At 42.2% G+C, this 21,183-nt stretch overlaps 1 protein-coding gene across 4 annotated transcripts in view; it reads right to left on the bottom strand.

Moving 5' to 3' along the window:
• RELCH (RAB11 binding and LisH domain, coiled-coil and HEAT repeat containing) overlaps positions 1-21,183 on the bottom strand; it is a 106,030-nt gene that overhangs the window by 81,419 nt on the left and 3,428 nt on the right. For all 4 annotated transcript variants that reach the window (XM_061590166.1, XM_061590176.1, XM_061590157.1 and 1 more), the window contains exons 2-4: positions 4,762-4,851; positions 874-945; positions 708-763 (exon numbers count right to left, since the gene is read on the bottom strand). In XM_061590166.1, the coding sequence (XP_061446150.1) occupies positions 708-763; positions 874-945; positions 4,762-4,851 (218 nt within the window). The remainder of the gene's footprint in view (positions 1-707; positions 764-873; positions 946-4,761; positions 4,852-21,183) is intronic.

The following is a 21,183-nucleotide window of genomic DNA, read 5'->3' as shown; positions in this document are numbered from 1 at the left end:
TACATTATACAGTAGGGCCTCACTTATATGACAGGTTAGGGACCAGACCCCCGCCAAAAAGCTGTAGTGCGGGGGCTCCAGCTGACAGCGCTTGGCCCCTGAAGCTCCCTGTGCACCTGCTTGCTTGCCCTCCACCTCCCTCGCTCGTCCACCTTTGCCCACTCACCCTCCCCCCTGCCTGTTCACTCACGTGCTCTCTGCCGCCTCCCTCGCTCATTCCCCTTGCCCGCTCGCTCTCCCCCGCCTGTTCACGCGCTCGCTCGCCCTCCGCTGCCTCACTCGCTCGTCCCCCCTTGCCCACTCACCCTCCCCCCTGCCTGTTCACATGCTCGCTTGCCCTCCGCCACCTCCCTCAACAATAAAATGATGCCGGATGCCCTTTTCTGACTCAGCTGCTGAGCGTGTCGTCAGAGTTTGGAAACGTTTCTTTTTTAAACTACAACTCTCATCAGCCCAACTGTAGTTTAAAAAAGGAACATTTCCAAGCTCTGACGACGCGCTCAGGGAGTCGGGCACCATCAATTTGTGCACTCAGCGTCTCTTTTCCAAGCTCTTCGCATCATACTGCAAAATCGCCACAAAAACGGAACAAGTGCCAAACATATGGAACATGGATACAATTCAAAACCGCCGCATTAGTGAAGTGCCGGAAAGCGGGGCCCTACTGTATACAGTAACAGCAAATATAGTCTGTTTCAACTACCCACCTGAATTTCAGGACTCGATTTGTAATTTCTCCGTTCCTGCAAAGGAACTTCATTTTCTGCAAACAGCAATACATAAAAATGCATTATTCTCCATTTTGTAAGGCATCACCTACTGCTATTTTGTCAAAATGAAAAAAAAACTGAAGAAAATGTTTATGTACACCACCTGCAGCCTGAGTCAGGTTGGCTCGGAGGGCCTGAATGGTCTCCTTTGCTTTCCGCAGTTCAAACTCCAGGACTGGACAAGGATTTGGATTAAACATACACAGGCATCCAACCAAGAATAGGGAAACAAAAATGAAATATAAAAAAGCAAGGATGGGTGTGAAATTAAAATACAATTTGTATTAAAGACAAAGCATGCAATCTTTATGGAACTCATGAACGCATGCAGCAGAGTTAGACTGAAGCAAACTGGTGAACATTTTCCATAATTAAAATCTAATCTTAATTAATAACTTAAGCTGTCTGACAAGGAATGCTATAGGTTTTAAGCAGAATGTTGTACCACTCTGGAAAATTTGAAAGATTTTTCTTACAAGGCATTAATATACACTAGTATTTTAAAATTTAAAAAGTTAAGTGTGAGGATGAGTATGACTTGCTTTGAGGGGCAGAGATGAATCTGATTAAACTATAACTCTCAACAACATCATGGACAGATTATAATCTTTACATTTTACAGCTATCATGTGGAAGGAGCTTTAAGTTAGGAACACAGGAAGCTGATTTATACAAAGTCAGACCATTAGTCTAGCTCAGTATTGTCTGCACTGACTGGCAGTGGCTCTCCAGGGTTTCAGACGGGGGCATTCCCAGTCTTACCTGGATGCCAGCGACTGAACCTGGGGTCTTCACGCAAAATAAATGCTCTACCATTTAACTATGGCTCTTACCCAGTTTTTCTCTGAGGTATGCTGTTTATCTGGAGCAGCTTATCATGTGGATCGGGTTCTACTACTGTTTAGGCTACTGGAAATTTTGCAATGGACACATTTAATATTTTTCCAAAGAAAAACATCAGCTCCATCATTTAGGCAAAATGAGATAATCGGACATTTATGAATTGCTTTCTGTCACAGGCACTTAGAATGATTTGCAAGTGAATCCAATTGATCAAGTATCTCAGAACTGGCACCTATACTGACTGCAGTTAAGGAGTTAGAATTCACTCTTAGGCAATTTGTAATTCTTTAACACTATCAATATATTATAAGCAGGGGAAAATTATATAGAAATTATATATTTTAATGACTTTCTGCAAAACTTTCTATTGGAATAGCCTAGGTTGTGCCAAAACCAGCAAGTGTTATTTATATGGATTCTTTCACCTTCTGAAGAGCTATGTAGAGAACTACATTTTATGGATGAAATTGTGGAATAAGTAGGTTGTGAGAGTGTATGGAAAAAAGATTCACTCAGTTTGCATATCTCTTCTTCAAAAACAGAAGGGGTAGTTAGAGTACATGACATCTACTACATGGAAGTAACTTGTTTGATGCACAGAATTTTACTGCAGAACTACAAAAGCACAAGTGAGGATCTGATGAGAAAGTGTGGGGGAAAATTCTGTAAGGAATCAGCAATGCTGATCTGCAAATACTTCTGTGCAACCAAGTCTGAAAACAATGTTAAGATACTTTGTAGTAATCAATCAACTACTAAACTTGTACATGAATTCAATTAAAATTAAAATAAATTTAACTATGATAGGCCTTGTTCCTCCTTCAAAAGACATAAAAATAGTTTGTTACAGAACAATTGCAGATCAGAAATGCCCTGCATCATGATGATAAAAATGTTTTAAAAATAGCAGTAAGGAAACTGATATTCAACAGCAAGACATATCACCAAGGGCACAGAAAGCCAGAAAAACCGTATCACACAAACCCATGTCAGACGGCAAAGTATATCTATTGTCTATTTGACAGCTCTGAAATACTGAACAAACACTGTAACTTAACATAGTATACTTAATTTTCCCATTAAAACAGTTTACTCTGCTGCATGGTTTCTCTTTAGACATTTTAACATTTTAAACAGCTAGTTATTTCAATAAAAATGACTTATGGCTGTAATAAAAACACATGATTGGATCCAAATAGTGCTATCCTATACATGTCTAGTTAGAAGGAAGCACTAAGTTCAGTGGTACTCCCAAGAAAGTGTGTATTGCACTGCATGGTAAGTCAGTTGCACTTGGGTCTCAATGAAATCAGTGGGAAAAGTTAAAGTGCAACTAACTTCATCTAGATTCAACCCATATCTCCTAGGAAGAAGAAAAAAGAATCAATGTTTTTAATTCCAATTAACTGAGCTATTTTACTTCTTTTCAAGTAAAAACTTATGTCAGTGACAAGAGTTTTTTCCTTGAAATAACATGTCTTCACAACTGCTGTTGTGAGTCTGGCAGCAGTTGGGACTTTCGCAGAACCAAATACAATAAAAAAATTTGGTTGCACCTTAAAAGACTAATATGTTTATTTCTGCATTAGCTTCTAAAGATGCAACTGATGAAGTTTCATCTAATCCATAAACACTTATGCTGCAATAAATCTGTTGGGCTGGGATCCAGATGGTCTCTTGCATGAGCAAACGGTGTATCTGCTAGCCCAAGCCTCCACCCTCCACCCATTTCGCCTCCCTCTGCAAATGTGCATGTAGTTGCAGAGGATTCCTCTGAAATCCTCTGGACTTCCACATGTCCTCCTCTAGTTCCACCTGCAAGTATTTAAAGGTGCCACAGGACTCTGTTAGCCTGTAGTAGCTATAACACAGCTAGATCTCTAGAATTTGTAGAGGTCAAACCATCACAACAAACCTAACACCCTTATCAGGAAAGACACAGTCTCTGTCCACAGTATTTTGAAGCTGAAGTGGCAAATGTGGTGGGGGGAAGCTTCCCTCCCATCACCAGCATCACTGCTGCTTACCTGGCTGGGTCAGGAACATGCAGTGGCAACGTCAGGACTATGCAGGAGCACTAGCAGAACTGCCATATTGGCTGCTGTGGTCCTGCTGATGCACCTGCATAGCCCCAACCTTGCTGTCGCCATGCCCGGTCCCAACACCATGCAGGTAAGCAGCATCAGTATCATGAGAGTGGCTCTGCCTCACCACACATGCTTTCGAATTGTCTTCTTGCAAACCAACCATAGGAACATTAACCAGTTTCCAAACTCTTCCTCTGAGTTGTGCCAGGGAAGGGCAGAGGGAGGGAAGGGAGAGAAGTTGGTGAGCCTGAGGTCTGCTGTAGCTCACTCTCCACAGCTCAGTGAAGAAACCACTAGCCCTGTTTGGATGTCATGCTAGACCATAGTTCAGTATGACATCCATACCTGGCTAGTGATTTCTCCACTGAGGTGTGGAAAAATTAGTCTTTTTTAGAAAAAAAAAGCATGCCAGTAATACAACTATTGCAGAAGACAGGTAACCAGTTGTTAAACAATCACTAAGAGGTTTTTTTTTTATAAAGGCAAAATCCATTAGTCTATTATTGTTAATGTTTGGCAAGATCAAGATAGAACAGCCAGATGCTGGGTTCAACATTTTTATTGCAACATTCAACCGTAAAGGTGTTATTCTGGAATGCTGACAATACTAATCATTATGTGGGCTTTTGTCTTTACTATTTGAAGGAGATCTATTTTAATCTATTTCTTGTTCTAAAAAATTTACAGATTTGGATCTTATCACAACTTACAACCTTTTACAGATTTCCTTGTACAGCTCGCTACACTGCTAGTCATCCTATTCACTCAAGTCTTCCTGGACCAATAGGGAAACCATTTAGCAGGAATGCAAACAGTCATTTAAAAAGGTTCGTATTTAAAAGGACTTGAGCCTCTCAACAGCATTTTAAAAATAGTTTCTTTACATTTAAACTAAAAACCAAACGAAGATATGTTACCAGCTTAATTAACAAAGCATTAAGCTGAAAATGTGATCTTGAAAAAGAAATGGTATTTACAAACACCGTTACCACATGAAAATTCATTGAGCAACATGGCTTGTGAAATAGTTTATTTCTTATCTTATATGAAGTTTTGCTCACCAGCCAGCCTTTCATCTGTCTCCCTGTTTCCATCGTCTGAATATCTTGCAAAGTCCAGTGAGTCAAGAGTGCTAATGCTTCCAGCTCGATCTAAGAACAGAAATAAAGGATTTTTTTAAAGAAAGTTTGAGCTTTGCTTGTTTTTCTTTTTCAACACAACAATTCCCAATCTGAAGAAGCGGTCTGCACAAGGCAAAGGACTAAAAAAGCTGGATGAGTAGCTTCATAAGGCCTTCTCATAATACCGTGGCAGCTTTAATTTATAATTATTTTCCATTGCTACAAAACTTATTGCCTGTTCCCTTCCTCCACCTTTTACTCTCCCCCCCAAAAAAGCATTCACGCTAAATCTTTTATAAAGAACGCAAAATCAATTTAGAGACAGAGGCTGTGAGCACAGTAACCACTACACTGGAACAGAGGACTTTATGCCAAATATAGTATTCTATACAGTAATACCTCAGTTAATGAAATACATGTGTTCTGGGACACTACTTTAACAGAAACTTTGGTACCAGAGGTAGAAGTAACATGGAAATAATAAGGATGGGTTCCCACCAGGGCTGTGGAGTCGGTATGTCAACCCTTCGACTCAGACTCAGACTCCTCTATTTTTCTACTGTCTGACTCTGACTCCTTCATAAATGGCAAATGTATATTAATGTATTAATATTAATAAATTAATATTAAAATATTAATTTTATTTTGAAGTCAAAGTCAGTACATTTCTATGGACTCCGACTCCACCCAAAATTGCTTCCGACTCCGACTCCATGACTCCCGACTCCACAGCCCTGGTTCCCACACCACAAAAAAGAAGAGCAGCTCAACTTTTTATTCAAAACTAACAACATGCATGTCTGAAATGAAACAACCAGACCAGGTAAGCCTTGCATACAGACCACTTGAAGACTTCTTCCAAAATGCATCCACGGATGCCTGCCTTGCCTTTTTTTTTTTTATCATGTAGCATCTTGCTATAGCAATCTAAAGCTTTGAGCATAGTTCTCCGTACACTCGGAGCTGCCACCACCACCCTGTGCTTGGTTTTTCTCTCTCTCTGCCATCCTCCCCTACATTGGAGTAGACACGTCTGCAGTAAACAGTGTTTCCAAGGCATCCGTGCTTGTGCAATCTGACAAGAAGCGCCATTCCAGCCACATGTGAGAGAGTTGCCTATAGCAGCTGCAACCCAGTCGACAAGGAGTCACATTCTGACTATGTCAAAGCATGCACCTCCTCTCACACACCCTGCACCCCCCAAAAAAGTTGTTAACAGAAGCTTCTTTCCTGGAGGATTTGCTAACTGGTGTGTTACTGTATATGACAGCTATAAAGGGAGTTTCCCAATGACCAGGAGGAGGAGGAGTGAAAGTAAACTAGCAAGAACGAAAATGGGGACAGGAATGTCTTTAATAACAGCATGTTCCCTTTTAGGCTACTGTTTCTCCTGCAGCACTAATCAACTGGCAATAATTAATAATAGATGTGCCTACTACACCCATGTCTGAAACATACATACATTCAGTGGTTGAAGAAAAATTTGCTAAGCACAAAATTACAACGTAAGTTTGAAGCCAATTTAAATGCAAAAAACAGATGGATCAATTCTTACTCTCCATGAACTGCATGGGAATTTGTTACTCTACACCAAGACACAAAACAGGCCTTATATGAGTGAATTACACTTGCCTAATACCAGTAAGAAACACTGGAACAGAACAATAAAGAAATAAAAAGGAGAAGAAGCTTAAATCTATGTAGGTAGTCTGTCTTGCACTATAAAAAAAACAGTGTGTTTCACACTAAGGTTTGTACAGCCATATGAGAATCTTAAAATTAACTGATTACATGGCTGGCTTTAAAGAGATTCCACTCTGTCTACTGGGCACAGAGTAGTTGCAAAGTATCTAGTTACTTCCTTGTGTAATATATTATTAAGATCTATTCATGCATTACCTAGAGGGAAAAAAACTTGAGTAACTTTATCAGGACAATAACAAAGCAATAAACTTGTGGTGGACAAAAGTCATCATATTAATGGTATTTATGGGGGGGAATATTATATCTGTAACCTTATCAGAGCTTGGAAGTAACTCGTTATTTTTAACAAGTTACTTGTAATTAGTTACAATTTTAAATAACAAGTGGGTAATTCCATTACATTTGGCAAGTAACGGAACGACTAGTAATTTCCCTACTTTTCAGCTGCAACTTTAACATTTCCACGTTAGGTTGGACGTTACTTGGGGGCGGGAACAAGGGGAAGTCAGCTCCTGGCTGTGATTGGTTAATACAAGACATGTGCCTCACACTGATTGAACCTCTGCGCAGACTCTCTCTTCCCTCATGATCTGTGTTAGGAGGCAAGAGGGAAGAGGTGAATAGGCAGGGCCTGCTAGCGTATGAGAGGAAAAAATGGACGCTGGAGGAAAAAGCCAGGGCAAGGACAACGGAGGAGAAGGTAGCAGCAGAATGGCGAAGAGCTGTGGAGGTGAGTGACGCTGATTTGTGTGTGAGTGTGTGTGTGTGTGTGCGCGCGCCCCCCACGGCCCCTTCCGCCCCCCGTGGCCCCTTCTGCCCCCCCACAGCATTTTTGCCCCCCCCGCCCCCCGTGGCCCCTTCTGCCCCTCCCACTGCCTCTCCTTGCCTTGCTGCCCCCCCCATCAATCACAAGGCACTTCTGAAACTTCGGCCTACTCAGAGCTTGGAAAAGTTACTTTTTTGAACTACAACTCCCATCAGCCCTAGGCAACATGGCCACTGGATTAGGCTGATGGGAGCTGTAGTTCAAAAAAGTAACTTTTCCAAGCTCTGGCCTACTTCTCTTCCTTCCCCCCCTTTTTGAACTCTCCCCCTTGTTCCTATGCATACCAGTATGCTGTATTTATCCAGACAGAGCACTCCTGCCTTTTAAAATGCCTGCTAGCTTTTTATTGTATATTTATTTGAACTCCATCTTTCTTTTTATTTGTATTTTTGTCTTGTTTAATCACAAGACTGAATTGTATGTGGGACAAAAACTGTCTCAGTAATAATAATAATAATAATAATAATAAAAAAAATCATTAGGCGTATAATAAATGGCTTAAGGCTGATTTTTTTGTTCTTGGGAGAGATGAGGTGAGAAGTAGGATCCTTGCAGCTCCTCCTCTCAGTCCCCCAGCTCTCAAACTCATGTTCTGTGAGAAAGAGAGAGATTCCCAGTCCCAGAGAGAGACAGACTGTTGACAATCTCTGCTAATATCTATACAAATGTACATAACATGCATCACCTGAACTCACATGATCTAGAGTTACCTTAGATCTTGCAAGATTTGCAAATGAGAAGCAATAGGGTTTTATATTAGTTCTGATTGTCTATTGGGCTATCATAGGTTATATGTGTTTTTCATTTTCTATGGCAAAAACTCCAACTTCAGTGGAATTTATGTGATGTGTTCTAATCATTTGAATTTGGCTAATGAATGCTTTATTCTTTCATTAGAACTTTAGCAGTAGTACTAAAATATTAATAAAAAAGAAAAGGGAAAGAAAAAATACTTCACATACATCATTCAGCTGTATTGCTAATTATAGATATAGATATAAAAGATAAACGGCATTTTGTCAAAAGTATTTTTGTCTACATTTTATACCTCATCCTTGGTTTTCCAAGCTTGGCATGGAATGCTTCTCATACAGAATTAATTTGAAATGCTGCATATTTATTATCATAATCATCATATTCAAAATAAAAAATATATGTACCGCCTTCAAGTTGATTCCAACTTATGGTGACCCTATGAATAGGGTTTTAATGAGGCTGAGAGGCAGTGACTGGCCCAAGGTCACCCAGTGAGCTTCATGGCTATGTGGGGATTTGAACCCTAGTCTCATTTTGTTCTCACAACAACCCTGTGAGATAGTAGGTTAGACTGGCCCAGGCAGGGTTATTCAGTGAGCAAAAATGATGCAAATAGGATCTCTTTTAATTGTGCTATCGACCTGCTTACTTCCACTCTGACTGGGGCATCTTGCAGCATGGGGAAGAGATGGGGGCACATCACAGCTGAAGTTCACCCACATAGGAGCATTATCTCTTGTTTATTACAGAGACGCCTGTTGCAGGTTTTGCTGCTGAGAGCAGCAGTCAGTTAGTGCGGCCACTTGAGTCACAGCTTGTTGATCCTGAGGAGGCAAAACTAGAAAGTGAGGTTCAGAAAGGAGGCCCTGTGCATGAGGAGGAGGAGGGCATGAAGCAGTGCCAGTTGCCCACAGCCACATCTGCAGAACAGCAAGTACCATGGTTTGGCTTTGAGAAAGCTTGTACATTTGTGAGCCAGAGTGGGAAAAATGTTGTTGTACGATGCTATTACTGCCTTCCAAGGATCAAAAATCTGAGATCAGCTGTTTCCTCCTCATCCAATGTAAAGAAACATTTTGAGGTAAGCCTTTGTCATGCTGGTCCTCAAAGAGTGTCCATTGTCTATTTATGTTTAAATTGTGAAGTTCCTCTTCCATTTTTTCTTGGATTCATGCTTTGTTCTTCTTCCTCAGAGGGCACACCCTGAGAAGCTGAGAGCAATTGAAGAAGCAATAAAGGCAAGGAGACGTGGCCTTCCTGAACCAATGCATGACACCCCTCCTCCCAAAATGCTGAAGCAGCAGCAGACAACCCTTGACAGGTGAGGATCTGGCAGGGAGCCTGTCACCCAGAGCAATCTCGACAGGAGAATAATTGATTTCATTGTAGAGGAGACATTACCACTTCAGACTGTGGACAAACCATCATTCATTAATCTGGTTCGCATTGGACTCCCCAAAGATCTCACCGTCATATGTGCCAAGACTCTGAGAGACAGAATTGAGAAGAGAGCATGCCACATGAGAGAAACTCTTGCAAACCGAATGGGTGCTGTGGCATATATAGCAACCACTGCAGATTGTTGGACCAATGGCAAGAAGAGTTACTTTGGGGTAACAGCCCACTGGGTCAACCCAACTACCCTGAAACGTGAGGTCGGGGCCTTGGCTTGTAAGCGTCTGAAGGGGCGCCATACATACGATGTCCTTTCAAAAGCACTGCATGATGTACATGTGCAGTACAGGATCCACAACAACGTTATGTGCACAACTACAGACAATGGCTCCAACTTTGTGAAAGCATTCAGAGTTTTCATGGCCAAAGAACCAGTGGAAGCTGCAGCCACCAGTGACGATGATGGTGATAACCAGGAGGAGGAGGAGGCTGAGGTGGAGTTTGTGCCTATCTGTGAGATCCTGGACACAGGACCTGAGGCAGAGGAAGAAGCTGCAGACTCAGGAGAGGATTTTGTTTTACCACCACACCAGAGATGTGCTAGCCACACCCTCAACCTTGTGGCAACACAAGACATAGAGGCCATGCTTTCTGACTCCTCCAAAAGTAGTCTTCTTGGTCCTTTCAAGCAACAGTTTCGTTCCTTGATGGGAAAGTGCAGCAAGTTGTGGTCCAAGCAGAACCAGTCAGCACAGATTGCTGAGTATATCCGTGCGCAATGTGGTGTGTATCTGAAGGTACCGAATAAGACCAGGTGGAATTCCACCTTTGATGCGTTGAAGCAACTACATGAGCTCCTGTCAACTGTGCCACTAAAAATGCATGCCATAATGGACCGCTGCTCCTTGTCCAGGATCACAGCTGCTGAGATTGAAGTGGTACAAGAATACACAGAGATTATGGAGCCACTAGCCCAGTCCCTAGATATCCTGCAACGGGAGAACGGCATGTTCATGGGGTATTTGCTACCAACGCTCTGCCATCTGGACCGCAAGTTAGAAGGACTGGAAAACAAACCTGAGAGGTACACATACTGTTTTCAGCTGCTGAGAGGTGTGCGCGAAGCCCTAAGAAAGCGGGTTGCAGCTATCTGGGAGGACAAGAGGCTTCTTCTGGCAGCCTGCCTACACCCTCGCTTCAAACTAGATCGGCTGGAATCGTGTCAGGCCACCACCCATACCAACAAGTAAGAACATTAGGGAAGCCCTTTGGGTGGATTACTCCAAGGGAAATGTTGTCTCAAGGGAGGCATCAGAGGGCTTAAGGTGGTAGGCAGGGGCTGGGCCTTTTCTTCCTGGAGCTCCTCATCACAACCTTGGGTTGCTGCAGGTAATCCTTAAGGGTCTGCTGTGCTGCCCCATGAGTGTGGTGACTTGGTCACCTTCCTACCTTCCATGTCATCATCCACAGGCTCAGGCTGGACCCTGAACCAGGGGACATGACAAGCATCAGGAAATGAAGAGCAGATGATGGTTTCCTAACATATATGTGTTAACATATCCTCTCTCTTTCTTAGATACACAATGGAAGCCTTGTTGAAAGCTGAAATAAAGATGGGTGTACTTAATGAGGGCAGTGATCAGTCTTCAGATAAAGACCAGGAAGGAGATGACTTAGAAGATGACTTCTTTAACTTTCTGCCCCAGGGCAAGAAGTCAGCAGTGGACACTGCTGAGGAGGAACTGGTGAGGTACCTGAGGTCTCCCAGCAGGGAAGTGTCATCACTCCATGGCTTTCCACGTGTGCTGCGGTGTTTTTTGTAGCACAACACAGGCATGCCTTCAAGTGCCGCAGTAGAACGCCTGTTCAGTACTGGTGGCAACGTAATGACTGTAAAAAGACATTCCTTGTCTGACATGCTCTTTGAGCATCTTGTTCTTTTGAGACATAACAGAAACATATTATAAAAGCATTTCAAGTGTAAAATTTGATTTCAAGAGTTGGGGTATCTTCATTGCTTGGGGGGATGTGAGATTCTGTTATGCCATTATGTTAATCTCATGGATAATTTTTTTTAATTCTACTACCCCCTGTGTGTGTTTATTTTTAATATTGCTTTAGGCTTCTTAGATGTGCAGCAGCCAAGGCTAGCACCTTGTAGGAGTTTTTTTTAAAAAGTAACTGAAATGTAATTGTAGTGATTACTTTTGAGAAAAATAAAGTAATCAGTTACTTTCAGAGCAATTGTAATTGTAACGGTAATTACTACTTTTTGGGCCAAGTAATTGTAACTGTAATTTATTACTTTTTAAAAGTAATCTTCCAAGCTCTGAACCTTATGCACACAGGAGTAAATCCCATTGAAGTTAATGCAATAGTTGTGTAACAATTCTCAATTATGAGAATAAGTAATTGTACAAGTTTTAAAACAGCGCTGTTTTTTAAAACAAGACAACAACAATAAACATTTATTTTGGTGCTACCAACAGGGTGCACTGGAACCACAAACATTTTCTCCATCTGCATTACCAGTTTACTCTTCTGCTCCGTCTATCCTACTTCCTATAATTGTTTATATCCTGTGGTTCTTTGATACTCTTTGGCTTGGCTGTGGCTTGGTTTCTAAGACAGCCTCTGCTAAGCACATTCTTCAAACTTTCATTTTCTTGGTATACAGGTAGAACAAGTTATTTTGGCAACCTAGTATTGAAATTATTTCACAAAACTCCACACCCTCACTCTATATGACTTGTTGCTAATATCCATGCCAGAAGCAACAGCTTCAGTTCTGAGAAAAATAGTGTGTTGATCAGTTGAAGCAAATTATGCTCAGTAAAACACTATGGAGTATTACTAATTTTATCTAAATGAAATGAGAACAAGCAACAGAAATTTTCAAGAACGCAACCAAAATCTGAAGAAGAGTTCATCTTCTTTTTTAGAGAACACACATAGGTGTTCAGAAAGACTGTCTTTATTTTATTATATAGGGACTCCATTTAATGTTGTTATAATAGAAACAGAATACATGCATTCAGTCTGTACAGATCAATTAGTACAAGACACAGCTTGTCAACAACCAGGTGCAAAGAGCTTTCATTTTAAGACAGAAGGGGGGAATATTTATGCTGAAGGCTGTATTCCCTCGGGAAGTGGGGAATCTTCACACCAGGGGTGGGTGGGGTCAGGGCTTGCAGTGGGCTATTCATTTTCTTTCATTCACACATTTTTCCCCACCACTGAAAATCCCCTCACCATGCACTAATTAGGCTCAGAAGAGAGTCCCATTAAGGCAAATGCACTTTTGAGAGGACAGTTGTGGCAGTGCATGGTGAAAGGGCAACATTAACACTTACCTTCCCAGCTGACTGCCCCAAACCATTCTTAGACATGCAGCAGTTTGGTTTAGAAAAAAAATGGTGCCATTCAACCAAAAGTTTTTTGGCAGGGGTTGTGATAATGTGTTTTCAGGACCCACCTTATTTCAGTGACTATAATTTCTTTTGTTTTTAATATTGAGTTTTACATTGTAAACCGTGCTGGGACATGCTTATGAAAAGCATATAAAAATAAATTTAGTAACAATAATAAGTGCATGGGGCATAACTAAGGAGAGTCTGTTGGTCTGTGATTTCCCACCTGATTTAAAAATTTGCAACAAAAGGAATATAAATAGAATATTTTAAAATATGCCATAATTCAGACTTGTAAACAAGTACAGAGTGGATAAGCTGTGCATCTCCTATCTGTGAATACTCTCTTCCCATCGTCAGGACAGAGAAAATTAACATGAACTAAGGAGCTGTGGAGAATCACCAGGGGAGTGTAGAAGACTACCGGTAGGTGTTCACATTTATGAAGAGCATGTGTGCAGAGGCTGAATTCGATGTGTGCGGCCAGCCTAGGTAAGTGCACACACCTCATAAGGAAACAGCATCCACAGCGCTATGCTGCATTTTGTCCAGATGAAAATAGTGCAGCACTATGGTAGCTGCCAATCTTGGCCTGCAAGTGTGAGCGAGGAGGTGTTGACAAGGCAAGTAGACCCAAGCATATGCCACATAGTGTATTAGTTGGACCAATTACTACTTACTGCAAGTGATTGCTGGGACAACTGCTAGTTTCCCTCGACAAGTAGGCTGCTTTTACTGTGGCTTCATTCTGACAAATGATCTGGCAGAAAGATCGAATACTGCTTTCAGTTTCAATCATGCCTGTGTAAAGAGATAGGGCTGCAAGAAAAAAGTGACCTTTACCTAGTTATTAAACTGGTAAAACAAGTTCTACCTTCTTTTTGAAGTTCTGGAGGAAACATATTATGTGTTTGTGGACCACATTCTGCCTTTTACTGAAGAGATACTGCATTTGAGTTGTTCAGCGCTGAATTTATTAGAAAATTATCCAATAGTTGATTCTCTATTAGACAATGCGTAAGTGAATGTAGGTGGTTTGGGAAGGTTTATATTGGACTTGGTGCACTATATATGGGGTTTTGGGGGGGCAGAAAGCTTTTATCTGAATACAATAAAGCAATTTTAGTCTATAATACAATTACAGCCCTTCTTGGATGTTGCAATGAAGATGAAAATGGATTGCAAAATTATCATCTGGCTGCATAAGATGATGAACAGGAAATAATAATGAAAACATTCAGTCCTATTTGGGTGTGGTAGCCAGGGCTGTGGAGTCGGAATGTCAAACTTTTGACTCCGACTCCTCTATTTTTCTACTGTCCGACTCCGACTCCTTCATAAATGGCAAATGTATATCAATGTATTAATATTAATAAATTAATGTATTAATATTAATATTAAAATATTAATTTTATTTTGAAGTCGGAGTCAGTACATTTCTACCGACCGACTCCACCCAAAATTGCTTCCGACTCCGACTCCACCCAAAATTGCTTCCGACTCCGACTCCACCCAAAATTGCTTCCGACTCCGACTCCACCCAAAATTGCTTCCGACTCCGACTCCATGACTCTGACTCCACAGCCCTGGTGGTAGCTATCTAACAATCTAAAGACATTTCTGAAGTAATATTCTGGAAAGATTTTAAATGAAGGCATGTCTCTGAAACTATACAAGTTAAAAGGTGTGCTCAAATATTCGTTTTTTCAGTTTTATTTTGAGTTGAGAAATAAATTAATAATTCTACTGCAGGTAAAAAGCAGTTTAAGAACTTAGGATGCGACGTGAACCTTGTTCATAGATTTTAATGATGCTACTTTAGTCTCTCTTTGAGAGATGTTCAAGAGGAGAATTCCTGTTGCCTAAAAACACAAAGATCTGACACATCCTTCAGTTTTGCCTGGTTATAATTAGTAGACTAGCATGTGATCTCCAATGCAAACCTTTTCCAGTGATGAATTGATTTTCCCTGTTGGAATAAATACATTCACTGCTCTGGTTACTATACTGGTTCTATCATTACTCCTCACAGACACATTCTCTTATTTCATGCTGGGAATGGCTATCTGAGGCATCTATGAGGAGTATGAAGTGGTTAAGCTGTTCATTTCCCCAAACTACAAATGTTCAGAACAGAAAGTCAAGCCCTATAATTTTTACACTATCTTTTACTCTGCTTAGCCTGGAGCACTACTTCTGAGCCTTTCAGCTATAAATTAACAGTGAACCATTGTCATGATCAGGAAGGGGGAGGAAGAAGAAAAGCAGTACGTTTGTGCATGGAAGCTTCATCATGTCCAGCAGGTCAGCTCTTTGCACCATCACCAGAGAACGAGATAGCAACAGCTGGAAGAGCAGATGTTGCTCAGGCCATAGGAGAGACTTTGTACACAGCAAAGGCCTGCCTTGTTGGTTTAATAAATGAGACTGGGCTGCTGTGAACCAGGAATGGGAAACAGAGACAAGGATATCAAATTCTCTTTTCCAACTTTGTTTGTTGACCTTTTTTTTGTAAATGTTTATATTTCAGTAGTCCAAAAGAAAGCAAGATTCTACTATTCATGTTAGAAGTGCTATGAGTGCAATTTTGGTTAGTAATATCTGAAAGGTTATGCCCTAATCAAAATATGCAGCACTGGAAATGACTTTCATATGGAATGTCTTTAGTTTTGGTCAAGCTCACCTGAACTAGAGACCAGCATGGCAAGTGCTGGTGAGGTATTTATACATTAGTACATCACTCTGCTGTAGGATTCATCAGCAATTGCTAGCTGACCTCAACAGTCAAATCTGACAGTAATTTAGTAGAAAAATAGGATCTAAAACAATGGTTCCCGAACTATTTTTCAATGGAGCTCTTGAAAACTGCTGAGCATCTTATCAGACCATGTAATGGTTTTTCTGCCTGTTGTACCAATTGTAATGTGCTGTGGTAGACGCTGTATGATTTTTAATTCCTTCTTTTATTTCTTATATTGTATTTTCTTGCATTATAATTTGCATTCCACAGATTTCAAATTGTAACATAATAACCTATAATATAAGAAATAAAAGAAGCAAGAATACAATTAAAATCAATATGAATATTTAATGTAGACATACTGTCGAGACCCTGGATCAGGATCTTGAATGGGACGTACTGGAGTGTGGGGAGGGGGATCCGGGATTTCAAGAGTTACAGAGCGGGGATGAGGAGGAAGGGAGTTTGAGAGAGAGGCCAGTAAGAGACCTTGAGATTCCAACGGCCGGAGACGCAACCCAGCCAATTCTCACGCCTCCTTTCGCGCTGCAGAGAGAGGAGGGGGAGGGAGAAAGGCACTCTAACCCCACCCCAACATGGTAGTCCGGGAAAGAAGTCAGTGCCCAGCTCCCCTCCTCTCCCTCCTCCCAGCCGGCTCAAAGATGTCAGTACTTCGGGCAAAGAAGGGGGGGAGCCGCTCTCTCCGCACGCACGCCGCAAGCAGAGGAGGGCCGAGCAAAGGCGGGAGGAGGGAGGATCGCTCAGGAGAAGCGCTCGGCTTAGAGAACGCCTACCTCCTACTTAAGCAAGGAAGAGGCTGGAAAGCTTTGCTCTGTCAACTTTCTTACAACGCTGCAGGATAAGTAAGTTAGGGATGAGAGTGAGTTAGAGTAGTCGTGTGCATGAAGCGTCGTACTTTTAATGTGGAAATTTCCTTAATAAAGAAAGAATTGCTTTCACCCTCGAGTCTCGTTCTTGAACCCCATCCTGGGCCTGACACATACCTCAGACCACTTGAATGAAGCTCATGATCCCCAGTTTGGAAACCACCAATCTAACATTATCTGTGCGCTATGTGGTACTTTAACACTGCTAACTAAACAATGTATCTACCTGAAAAGGCTTACCAGGTTTTACTAACCACTGAAATTTGACTATAGAGTATAGTAAAGGACACTGTTCTTGCCTGCAGAGTATGACTTACAGAAATGCGACAAACACTGGGTTCAATGAGAATGGACTTTTGGACTTCTGTTAACTCTAAAAGCTAGAAGAACCACCTCCAAAATACACCAGGCAGTCCATAAAATACATTCCTACTCCACCACCTTGTTTCCATTCCTCAGGAATAGTATTGTATTCAATGAAATCCTACTCAGAGTAGACCCATTGAAATTAATGACTCTAAGTTAATCATGTCTATCAATTGCAATGGGTCTACTCTAAGAAGGACTAGCAGTGAATACCACCCCAAGATTTCCAGTTAGATCTACTGTATGCCCAACCATATACTCTCCAAGTAAGAAATCGGAAGAAAAAAGGCATGAATTTGCAGATTCTAAAATTCAGGTTTTCTCCATGACTAGAACCTACGTACAGAGAAGGGAGCAGGGAGATTGGCTGACAGTGTTACCATGGATGGATGTATAACAAAAGCTTACACATCAGTAGCTACTCACACAGTCTTCCACACAACTGGAACCCCTGATCACACGATTATGTTTAGGCTTTCGCTAAGCCAGGGGTTATAAACCTCAGGCCTGAGGGCCAAATGCAGACTCCAGGGTCTCTATCTGACCCCTGTGACTCTCCCCAAGCCATACCCTTCACCAGCCCTGCTGCAAGTTCTCCTTGCATGCTTTTGCCTGGCTTGGAATATATTCCTTGAGCTGTGATGATGCCTCTTGCTTGCCTGAATGGAGAGATATGTCTATGGGTGCGAGTGTAGAGATCTCTGGCTTTGAGAGACTGGAATGTACAATGTAAAAAATCACATCTATACACCAAAGACATGAGACCCCCAGAAAGCTGCTCATGAGGCAATATGGCCCTTGGGCTGACAAAAGTTCCTCTCCCCTATGGTATACATAAATCTGTGCCAGAACAGAAGACAACCAGAGGTATGGCCAGTGGCATGCAAAACATCAGGGGCAGCAACAGGAGCACAATCCTGTTGTCCCCTTCTCCATCCATAGGTTATATGCATGGAAAATGCCTGAACAGGGTTTGAAGCTTCTGGTGTGCCCACAGTATGGTGCAAACGTCAGTAATCAATTCATCTAAAAGAGACTCTATGCACTAAGACCCAGTTGCGACAAGATGAGCTTTCTCCCCTTCCTTCCTCACACATGGAGGAAAGGAGAGTGTGTGTTTCCACTTTCTTAAAGTTAGTGTCAAAACAATAAATGAAAAATTCCTTGCTGTTGGCAATCCTTCCTAATTCAAAAGGAGGTTACTGTATAATTGAACATTTTGACAGGGTGAAACACCTACTAGCTCATCTCCTTAGCTAAAGAGAGAATGCCACCATAAATTCAAAAGGATCCTACTGTACACACTGGATATATATTTAAAAGAACATTTCAGAAAATGTGATAAATATATCTATTATTCATTAATACCATCTTAACCAAAATGGCAATTTATGTTAATAAAGCTATCAAACAATGAGATTAACTGCACTTTCAGATCAGTATCACCTCTGTATTTATGGCAACATGGTGCAGAAGAATGAAGGCATAATAGTATTTAGCATAATTAGATACGAGGCACTTGTAGCTCCTTGAGCAGTTTTCCTAAACCCACAATGTATCAAATAACATACTGTGTCACCCTATTAAGTAAATTATACTACACAGATACTAGCAAATATATATATATTAGTATTACTGGTAAGCATGTTTGGTGTATTTAAGACCTTTAAATTTGGATTATTGCAATGTGCACTACGTGAGGCTACCCTTGAGATTATTCTGAAGGCTGCAGCTGGTGCAGAATGCAGAGGCTAGGTTGCTTGGGAGGGGGGGCAAACTATTGCCAGCATATAACACCTTGCTTTCAAGATTTGCACTGGCTGCCCATCTCCTACTGGCCAAGTTCAAGGTTTTGGTGAAATTGAAATAGACTGCCTTCAAGTCGATCCCGACTTATGGAGACCCTATGAATAAGGTTTTCATAGTAAGTGGTATTCAAAGGTGTTTTACCATTGCCTTCCTCTGAGGCTGAGAGGCAGTGACTGGCCTAAGGTGAGCTTCATGGCTGTGGGGGGATTCAAACCCTGATCTCCAGGTCGCAGCCCAACACTCTAACCACTGCACCACACTGGCTCTCCAAGGTTTTGGTACTAACATATAAAGATCTATACTGGTCAGGACCAGGTTACTTGAGAGACTGCCTTATCCATTATATACTCAATAGGTCACTGACGTCTGCAAGAGAGTTTCTTCTGAAAGTTCCAAAGATAACAGAAGCCCGCTCCACAGTACTGTGAACCAAGGACTTCAGTGCAGCTGCCACTGTTCTGTGGAATAGAATTCCTATTCAAATACAATAGGCACCCACTAGCTGCACTTTCCAGAAATGACTAGATATATTTTTGTTCTGACAGGATTTCCCAGCTGGATGAATGGGTCTGTGCCATGGTGTAAATTTTATTATAGTTTAACTGTATCTGCTACCTTTTGTGTTTTATGACTTTTTGCTGTTTTTATTTTACATTGCCTTGAGACTATTGTAGAAATAACTAATAAATTAATAATTTGTTAATGGCAATTTTCCAGTTCACAGAAGGGAGTGGATTCTCTTACAGGAGCTTGCTGCTCTTGCATTACACTGTTCATGTGAGCAGACTAATCACATGAACCATGTTTTTGAAGAAGTCTGACTCTAGTTTTTCATCAGAACTACGAGGATCCCTCTTACTTCCATTAATATGGAAAAGAATCATAGCTAGATCGATACAGTAACATGAGCATAGGGATTGTCAAGAATCCTCTCCTGAGATACCCACACATATCTTCAAAGAGTCTGATCTCACCAAAGCAACAGCCTGAAGCTGTCACTGTGGAAAGTTATGCAATTTAGAACTTCCCAAATTCATCACTGTGCTATTGCTTAGAATTAACCCAAACTGTTTTGATTTCATCCAGAACACATTATCCTGTTCAGCTACACCTGTCAAGGTGCCACAAGTTCAACAAGATCTGTGTGAGCATCAGCTTTATCTACATCATGACAATGGTAGAATCATTTTAGATCAGACCCTGGGTGCTGCAGATATTTGCACATACATATGAATGTGTACTGAAAATTTTCAGCAAAATCACAAATGGTAAGAGTCATCTCTTACTGGACTCATTACTTTCAAACTTCAGAAAACTCCAAGATACAGTAGGGCCCCGCTTTCGGCACCCTGCTTTCCGGCATTCAGCTGGAGCGGGGGCTGAAGCTCCCTGTGCTCCAGCTGATCTCGCTGGAGGAGAGGAAGATCAGCTGTAGCGCGATCAGCTGGACTGCACTGGGCTGGGCGGGCAGTGAGCCCCCAGCCAGGCCGTGGCTATAACTGCGAGGGGCGGCAGCAAGGCAGGTTCCTCTGGTGAAGGCGCAATGGGGCTGGCAGCGCTCCTGCTGGGCTCTGTCGCCGGGGCAGCGCCGCTGCTGCTGGGTAACGAGGGCTTGGCCCTGCTGTCGGGGCTGGCGCTGCTGCTCTGGACTGTTGGGGGAGGCAGATTGGCTGGCGCTGCAGCCACTACGCATTCTGCGGGCCCTGGATAGTGTGGGCTACCTGCCGGAGGCCAGCTGGAGCTGCGCCCAGGACGCTCACCACGTATGCAGCAGCAGGCGCACCAGGCAGCTGCCGTCAGTCTACCCCAACAGCTGGTTCCGTCTGCTGCAGTCGGCCCAGCTGGCCGTTGGAGAGGTGTGCAACGTGGCAGCGCTGGGTGAGTGGAGGCATTAAGGCAGGCAGGTGAGCATGGGCAGAGTTCCACACCCTTCCCCTTCGGGTCGAGTCAGCTGGTGGCACGTTGCCAGCCTCCTTACTCGTGGGGGGGGGCGGCTGGGCTGCCGAAGGGAGTCTTTTTCTGCTTTCCTGTCCCAGAGTAGCTAGCATTCAGCTGCGTGACCAGACCCCCCACTCCAGCTGATCGTGCAGAAGGAGGGGAAGATCACCTGTAGTGCGCTACAGCTGATCTTTTCCTCCTCTGCATGATCAGCAGGTTAGGTTCCAGACCCCCGTGCTACAGCTGATCCGCTTTTCAGCAGTTTTCGCTTTTCGGTGGGGTCTGGAACCTAACCTGCCGTATGAGTGGGCCCTACTGTACAGCATTCTACTGGTCTCATACAATGTTGTAGTTCCTAGAACGAACCATTTAAACTAATAAATAGCATTAATATACTATCTCTTACTAATATACATGAAGTAAATACCATTTTTATGATGTCGGATCTGGGAACAATGCAGAGAAAGATTGCACGGAAGCATTTTTACTTATTACTTCACTTACATAGTGTACTTTGCCATGAGAACA

Source organism: Rhineura floridana, chromosome 1 (genome assembly GCF_030035675.1).
Source record: "Rhineura floridana isolate rRhiFlo1 chromosome 1, rRhiFlo1.hap2, whole genome shotgun sequence".
NCBI classification, from domain to species: Eukaryota; Metazoa; Chordata; class Lepidosauria; order Squamata; family Rhineuridae; genus Rhineura; species Rhineura floridana.
The sequence above is the reverse complement of the archived record's forward strand: the minus strand, read 5'-3'. Positions and strand labels throughout refer to the sequence as shown.